Here is an 8,810-nt window from a genome sequence, read left to right on the forward strand (position 1 = left end):
CCGTCCCCCTCCTCGGCCCGCCGCCGCTGCTCCAGATGAGGTGATGGCAACGGCCAACTTCGGCAAGATCCAGATCGGGATTTACGTGGAGATCAAGCGGAGCGATGGTGAGCCGCACCGCTGCCCCTGCCTGCCGGGCCCCGCATTCGGGTGTGCACGGAGGGAACGCGGGCGCCGGCCACCTCATTGATTGCTCCGCCGGGCTGTGGGGGCAGGAAGGCGGCGGCCGCAGCGCTTTTGTGTGTGGCGTGTGTTCAAGTGAGGCCGGCGTGGGGTCCACCTCGGGTGCCGCTGCAGTGCGCGGGGCGAGGAGGGCCCCTGCGTGGCCTGGGCGGAGGGGAGGCGGGAGGATAGGACCCGGGTGTAGCGAACCGCGTCTCTGGAGGCTTAGCGCGGGCGCAGTGGAGGGTCCTGGGCCAGGGGCCCCTTGCTCTCCCGCGTTCTCCATCCTCCCAGGAGACTCTAGCCCGGGGCTTGCGGGGCGGGTATAGCGAGCTTGATGAGAGGTGACCTACCCTCGGGTTTAACCCGGGCATTATCATTTTTCGGCCTCATCTTTGAGGGATGGGGGCTGGGGAGAGCGTTGAGACCAGTGATTTCAGTGTTTAGAAAACCCTACTGGTCAGAGGCCGAGGTGGAGGGAGAAGGCCAGCGCCGTTGGTTTAAACTGCTGTGTGGTTGTCAGGGTTCTTCGGCTTTCGTTTCTCGAGCATGCCTTTCTTTTTTGCCAGTCCCTTCCTTGGAAGAAGGATGCGGAGAATGTCGTGCTCAGCCATGAATAATGGGGCGGGAGGGGGGGAGCAAGGGGAAGAAGTATTCGATAAGCTTTTCAAAGATGATAAGACCGAAAGGGAAGGCGAGGGGATGAGCCTAGTCAATGCAAGACACTACTGAGAGGGTGGGGGTGGACGACTAGATGTTGATGTTTTCACACCATCAGGAGAGGTAACCGAGAGAAAAGTGTAAGGCGAGGTGAAGATGCATGCTTAATTAACAAGAAAAAAGCTTAGGCTTATGTATTTTTCTGTAGGTTCCTCTGGGGAAAAATATCTTATGTCACTAGCTTGGGATGTGCAGTGAAATGCCAGCCAGGCTTGGATATAATATATATTGTAATGAAGAAAACGCGTAAAGGGAGATAAGTAAAATTTCATTCAGTCCAAATATTGAAAGAATTAGAGGTGTGTAATATCCAGAGGTGTGCGGTGTTCTTGATTCCATCTCTCCTATACTCATGCATTTTATTATCCTTATTCATTATCCTCTGGCCTCGCCAGGAGTAATGTTGCTATCATATCCATACCCTCTTGGTTTCGATCAATTTTGATCAAGTTTGTGAAGCTAGATTGACTTTCACGTTATCTGTATGATATATTGGAAGACCGTATATAGTTGAGGATTTTTTTCTTTGTTATATTTGAGATAACTTGTATTAACTGAAAGTATCATTCATTTTCCTGTATGTGAGAAGATAAATTATACCATTTACAGCTTTAGAAATTACCAGGGACACTAGTGGAAAATGATGTCTCCTTTACTTGAGTTGGAGTTTATATTCTCTTCAAATTACTTTCCTTAAACTGTGCCATTCCTGTCATTTATTTCTTAGGTGAATACAGATTCACCATATACTTTCAAAAGTAAGATTTGCATGTTATTTAAAATTTTGGAGTGCAGTAAAATGTGTAAGTTCTTTACATTCTAAGCCTTTAACTATAATTAGAGGTGTTACTGTTAAACCTATCAGAAAAAATGCAGTATTATATGGCATTGGAAAGGTTTGTATATTTTTATTTTTCGGGACTAACATCGTTTTATTTAAATGTATTGGACTTGAAACAATTTTGGTTCTTTTAGGGTTCTAAGATAGAGGCTTTTAATACTCTCAGCCTTCAACTACCTAATACCAGAAGCCCAGGCATATAAGAGCTTTGTATTCTTATATAAGTGCCAGTAACCTAAAGTCAGACTTTGAATAATTTGTCCACAAGAAATAATGGAAGTCATTACACTGTGTATCATCCTAATCTGTAGTCATGTACATATTAATGTGCCTCAGATGCTTGATGAAATTGGTAGACAGTAAAAAAAATAAGTAGAGAACTTGAAAAGAATGATCATTTGTATTGGATGGCAGTAGAAATGTCTGGGAGACTCCCTGCAAGCCTTCCCTTTTTCACTTTAAAGAAGCTGTTTTGTTTCTTCCCACTTCTGCAACAGACCTGTATAGGATAAAACACTAGCAGTTATTGTAACAAAAATAAACTTTAAAGTAGTATGAGCACTAATTTAATGCCTGAAACAATGGCAATCACATGAGTGAAGAAGGGCTGTTCCAGGCTGCTATTAACTGGTGACTTGATGCTTGCTGATGCTGATCCTTGTCCACATTTTAGAACATGCTTCTCCTGTCAGTGATGCTCATAAATTAACAAAATATATTCCAAGGGCAAATGGATTTGTTCCCATCTTTCAAGACCCTGCTCAGAACTTATCACCAAGTACTAAAAGCAGATGGCCAGTCAACCTCTGAATTCCTAAGTCATTCTATATCACTCATGAAACAGCATATTTCCTTAAGTATTAATATTTGGTTATGTTTCTCTTAATATTATGTTTCAAACTGCACTAGAGAAAGGGTGGTATGAAGAATGCAATGAGGGATGACAGACTACCCACACCCACTTCAACCAGGGCATTACAGGATTAAAATACTAATAGACTCTTAAATTCTCTGAATTTATCTGTGTATCCTCATGTGCCTCGCAGAGTTCCTTACATGTAGTTTTTGAGTGAATCATTATTAGATTTTTGGTTTTCAAACATTACTTTAATCAGCCATTCAGATGAACTCTTACCAGGAAGTGAAGCCCTACATCTATGCTCATCCTGTGTTGCCACCTCTATTCTGGTCCCCCACATCTCATACAGGCCTTTTAGTTCAAGATTCTTAGAGTTGACTGAAAATGAGTGATATGCTAAGGTGAATCCAACTTTTCTGGTGTTCTTAGATTAGAAGTGACAGGTTAGGCTTGGCCTCCTGAGATTGTTCCCAGCCACAGGTAACCAGGTATAAAATGAGACTGGTTTCTGGAAATGGACGGTCATATATTTATTTATTTTCTTATATGTGTCTTATTATCTTATTAAGTTCCTTTTAAGAATCCGGTGACTCCGAAAACTAAACGGCACTCTTACCGTTGTGTAGCTAGATACAGTCTTTATTGAAAAATTTTAAAACTGCACTGTTAAAACATTTTTTAAATGTTCTAGCTGTTAACTATCCTTTGGGGAGAAAAGTTTTGAATATTTGGAAGCAGCAATTAGGATGGGATTGTTCTTTGAGTTTCCTTAGTTGCAGTGTTGATATATGTGATCTGAGGAGAATCATAGACTGTTTCAACCAGAAAGATCCTTGGAGTTGATCTAGTTCTCATTTTTATAAATGTGGAAACTGAGTCCCAGGTATCATAAATGACTTGTCAAGATTCATGCAGCCTGTCTTGCACAGCATAGAAACCAGACTATCTATCAAGAACTGTGACAGAAAAGAGAATTCTCTGTTAGTTAGGAACCATATACAGCTAACTACAACCCAATCAGGATGTAGGAAATTGCTTCTCACTCGTGGGAAAGCCAGTATAGAGCCCAATTGAAATGATATGATAAAAAGTGATAAGATATAGTTCAAAGGTCACAAAACACAAAATTGTGGGAGGAATATATTCCTGTTTTTTAATTACACGTTGGTGAAAAGAATGCTCTAATCATCGGAAATCCAGAGGAAATTGAAGATTTCAGAGGACCCATTGCAAATCTTGGCGTTTAGGACAGGTAGACTTTAGAAAAGATTTTAAATGGCCTGATTCTCTACCTACTTTGCCACATTTATTTTTTCTGCTAGTTTATCTTTACGTGTCATTTATATACAGGGTTTTGGAGAATAGACTAAGGGAATTTAGGTAATAAAAATATACCACATAGTAATATAGTTCTTTAGGTACAACTGTGTGATTGATGATGGGGCGAATGAGAGGAATTTGTGAATTATTTCCTTTTACATAATGACTTGCATGATAATGGTTCCATATAGCATATTTGTTAGGCCTTCATAATTTTCCAAACAGGTTGTCTAATTGAATCCTCACAGAAGCTGTATGAGGTAAACAGGGTAGGAAGGTGATAAATTCATCATTTTACAGGTGAATCTGAGGTCAGATTTGCCAGTATGACATTAATAAGGGGCATAATCTGGACCAAAGACTAAGTTTAAGTGCTGGCAAATGTTTACTGATGATGCTATGAAATTATAAACTAGGTGTGCTTTTGTTTTCTTTTTTGAGATTCAAACCTCTGTAGTAAAGTTTTCTTTCTACTACTACCAGAGAGGTTCAGAAAACCTACATTGCTTAAAATTTGCCAGATTGGTGAGATCCAATTGAATCCTGACATTTTATTAACTATAAGGAGTAAGATTCAGCAAAGTAAGCCTTTAAAGCCCTTTTCAATAGTCAGCCACTTGTCTCCAGAATTACCACAGAAAGCCAGAAATCTATATTCATTGCCCAGTCACTTGATTCTCATGACAAACATTTTAGAACTCGGGGAAAAGACTATGTGTCAGCTTGTTTTATGTATCATAATTTTTAAAAAGCTAGAGAAAATAGCAAAGAGCCGGTGTCTGTGTCTGTTCAAATAGAGAAGGAGACCATGAGTGTGGAAAATCCAGAACAGGATTCCTTGAGAAATCATCTGGACCCATTCTTTCTAGTCACAAGTTTACTTGTTGTTAAAATTACATTAATCTTTTGCAAAGCTTAATTCTTGGATTCAGCCACCCATTTTGCTTTTAATACTTTTGCCCTAGAACCTAAAATAATCTTTTAAGATGTTTATTTGTTTTGAGATTGTAGTTCTGGGCTTAAGAATAGATATAATTTCTAAGCCCTAGGTAAAATTTATTTTCAGTCTTCTGATCCAGTTGTGGAGCAAGTGTAGATTAGGTTGCCCTTCCATTATACAGCAACTCTTTTGATTAGAGTAACATGAATGATATTATAGTGCCTAAGTGAAAATAGATGTTAGAACCTCACCATATTAAACATTTACATGCTTAATTATACATAGAGCATGCTGCGCCATGTACTTAACAGAGAGAACTAAATAAAATTCAAGTTCGTGGTCATTGGGATTTGTCCAGTGAAAATTTAGGCAAAAATGAAATGATGTGTCGTTACATTGTTGGTTAACCTTAATTTTAAGTTAACTTTTGTTACTATCCTTATAGTAAAATTTGAAGGGAGATGTCCCTTTTAAAAGTCATGCTTCTAAATCTAGTTCTTGCCTAGGGCTTTCTCATTTTTGGTACTACTTATTTTTCCTACTACCCACTACAGTCAGGCTTGTAGTTCAAATGGGCATTTACTGGGGTATGAGGGTATTTTGGTGTATAGACCTGAAATGATTATGCCATAATCACAAAATAATGAGATTTCATATTTTTGTTTTCTTATAGCAAATTTAATTAAATGCACTTTTAATAACAGCCTGTTACATGTTAGACATTCTGACAGGTGTTGGAGATACAGAAAAGAGTAAGGCATACACAGTTTCCACCCTCAAAAGTAAATAAATAAATTATGATAGTGTGGTTCATATCAACGGAAGTATGCCATTCTGTGTGTATGTACATCATTACCCTTCTCTTTTTAGGTCAGGCTCTTTAGACTCCGGAAGTTATGAATCTTCTGGATAAAAAATATATGTCATACATGCCATCCCTCTCACCTCCTCTGACCAATATCCATTATCTATCATGGTGTGCTTTCCCCATGAACCCATATTCAGCCTCTGAGTTCTTAATACAGCATCACCAGTCCTGGTAACCCCGGTCAGTCCATTGAAATTGGCATTATTTGTCATTACTGGCCTATTTTCTATTCTCTAATACCCATTTGAGTTTTAACTTTATAAGTTTTAACTTTTGTTTTGGTATCTAAAGGAATGGGTTTGTTCAGTTTTAAATTTCTAGCCCCTGGCAGGAGGTTTCTCCCTGGATATCATGTGTTAGGGTACTCGTAAACACAGGGAACAAGGAAGCAGAGCATGAAAACAGATTGAGCCATCTCATGGTGCTTCCGTGTAATTTGGGAACAACTTCCCCACAGAGTGTGGTCAAAGAACTGTAAGTATCAGACACCTCCCTGCGCTATATTTTACTTTAAAAGACTTTTCTCCAGGGTTTTGGCATTAATTTTAACCATATTTCACCTATAAAAATTTTTTAAAGGAAAGACAAGATCAGGATGGGATATACTTATGGTAAAATTTGTTGAGTGGCTACACTGTGCAAAGAATGACCCTTTAGATTTATATAACTTTTGGCCAGCAGCTATCAACTCAGCCTCATCCAGATGACTTGTATCTTTCATACTGCTACTTGAATTTTGTTTCTTTCTTAAAAAGTGAATCCAGGTGGTACTCTTGATACCTGAAGGGATTTAACATTTGTGTGCTTATAAGCCAGTTGCTTTGATAAAAGTGTAATATTCATTATCTTGCTTTTTATGACAATGCTATAAGGTAGATCGTGTTGTTCCTATTTTACAGAAGAGGAACCTTATACTCATTATATAAAGCCCTGTAAAATGTTTGAGCCTTATGAAAAGCTGTTTCAGATATTTAAATTATATACATTAGTCAAGGCTGTGTTGTTGTAAGTGTATTTTAGGGGTGTGGGATATGGATATATTTAGAGAACATTTTGGTTAAATGTAGTTGTGGGAATTCTGTTTCTAGAATTGATAGGGTTAGTATAGTTTGTAAGCCTGGCTGCTCATTAAAATCACCTGTAAGGCTCTGGGTAAAACCAACCAAACACAAACGAACAACCCCCAACCTATTACCCAATATCTGGGTCCTTTGCCTGATCTAGAGCCTGGACATCAGTATTTTACTTTAAAACACCTCATAGACTGGTGATTCCACTGTGCACCTAGAGTTGTGATCCATTATTTTAGAAAATGCATCTCCTAATAGTGACCTGACAAGAAGTCATGGAGAATGAAATTTAAATGGTGGGAGGAAGATGACCAGTAGATTGCCTGTGGGGAAAGAGGCATTTCATACAAGTGGCACAACATTAGCTAGAGATGGAGGGCTTGCCTGGTAAAAGACAATTGAAACAGGCAAAGGGGAGAGTGATAGATGAGGAAAATAAGACTAATCTGGGGCACCTTATTAAGGACTTGGCAACAAAGGTAGGGTAAGGCATCTTGGAATTAATTTCTAGGACACTTGGAAACTACTGTAGCACTTAATCTTCTAAGAGCAGTAATAGGAGTTAACGAGTGATTAGTGATAGAGTAGAAGGAGTGTAGTACTGAAAATGAGAGGTAGCAAGGATAAGATTGCATCAGACTAGGAGAGTGAGCAATGATTAAGGAACAGATGCAAAAAGAATCGATGTTATATGGTGCTATATCACTTGTGCTGAGTAAAGGACAGATATGTTGAAAAGAATGGACTTAACATTTGGAAAATCTGACTATAGGTTATAAAGTCTCTTCAGTTCTGCTTAATCAAGCTAATCCTATTCATGAAAACGGCTGTAGAGCCTATGTAAAATGTAATATCAAAGAGAACATCCAACTCAGGCTGTTTATAGTTTTTGCTACTAATACCTTAAAAGTAAGTGAGTCTAAGGTATGAGTCACTTCCAATAAATGTTTATATTTGGATCACAAATTTACTTAAACTGTAACTACCTGCTTTGTCTACGTAAGAAGACTCAGTTATAGTGTATTAGCCAAGATCCTCTTAGAATTCCTGGAAGGGAATGGGAAGGAAAAATAGTACTTAAAGGATCTGGCCTCATCTCTTTAAGGGACGAAGTGTTTTGATTCCTGAAATGCAGCTGCTCTCCTTTACCTTTACTTTTCCTTTGCTTTTATTTTTGGCTTATTTTTTTCTGCCCTGGCTTTTGCCTTTCCTTTTCATCCTGAAGATTTTGAATGGCATTTCTGCATTTAGAATCTTGTAACTGCTATTTGCAATTTAGGACTTAAAAAGGGGTAAGTGAGGGATAGTAGAGCATAGTGGATTTTTAGGGCAGTGACATTATTCTATATGATACTTAAATAGTGGATACATGTTACACATTTGTCAAAACCCAAAGAAGACACAACACCAAGAGTGAACCCTACTGTAAACTATGGACTTTGGATATTAATGATGTGTCAGTGTGGGTTCATCAATTTTAACAAGTATACCCAGTGTGAGATGTTGATACTTACTATAGGAGGCTATGGGTATGTGCAAGCAGGAAATGTATGGGAAATGTCTCTACCATCTGCCCAGTTTTGCTGTGACCTTAAAACTGCTCTAAAAATAAATTATTTAAAAAGGGAGGTATGAAAACTTTAGATTGTTAAAAGGCAAAGCTATATTTGGAATAATGGACCAATTAATGACAAGAATTGATAATATTTTAAGAATGAGGATCAACCATATAGGGTTTCAGTTAAAGTAAATTTTTCTGTTCATTTTTGTTGTGCTTAGTTTATTGGCTTAATATGAGAGATTTAGAGTTTGCTGACAAAAATTTTAGATGTACTGTAATGGAATGAGAGGATTCAAATAGCGTAGCAACCTTATCTCCATTTCTTTACTTCAGCCCATGGACATTTGAGCGTATAGTTCAGATGCAATGACAAATGTCCAAGCAGTTTGTCTAGAAGTGTCATCTTTGAAATGAGCCAGGGTTGAATTTAAACAAGAGTTTACCTGTTTTAGTTAAACTATATGGAATT

At 38.4% G+C, this 8,810-nt stretch overlaps 1 protein-coding gene across 3 annotated transcripts in view; it reads left to right on the forward strand.

Annotated features, from left to right (window-relative positions):
• Positions 1–6: 6 nt before the first annotated feature.
• KIF2A (kinesin family member 2A) overlaps positions 7–8,810 on the forward strand; it is a 61,927-nt gene continuing 53,123 nt past the window's right edge. For all 3 annotated transcript variants that reach the window (XM_006906055.3, XM_006906053.2, XM_006906054.2), the window contains exon 1: positions 7–107. In XM_006906055.3, the coding sequence (XP_006906117.1) occupies positions 44–107 (64 nt within the window). In that variant the 5' untranslated portion in view covers positions 7–43. The remainder of the gene's footprint in view (positions 108–8,810) is intronic.

The sequence above is a fragment of the Pteropus alecto genome, unplaced genomic scaffold (assembly GCF_000325575.1).
Source record: "Pteropus alecto unplaced genomic scaffold, ASM32557v1 scaffold70, whole genome shotgun sequence".
Lineage (NCBI taxonomy): Eukaryota > Metazoa > Chordata > Mammalia > Chiroptera > Pteropodidae > Pteropus > Pteropus alecto.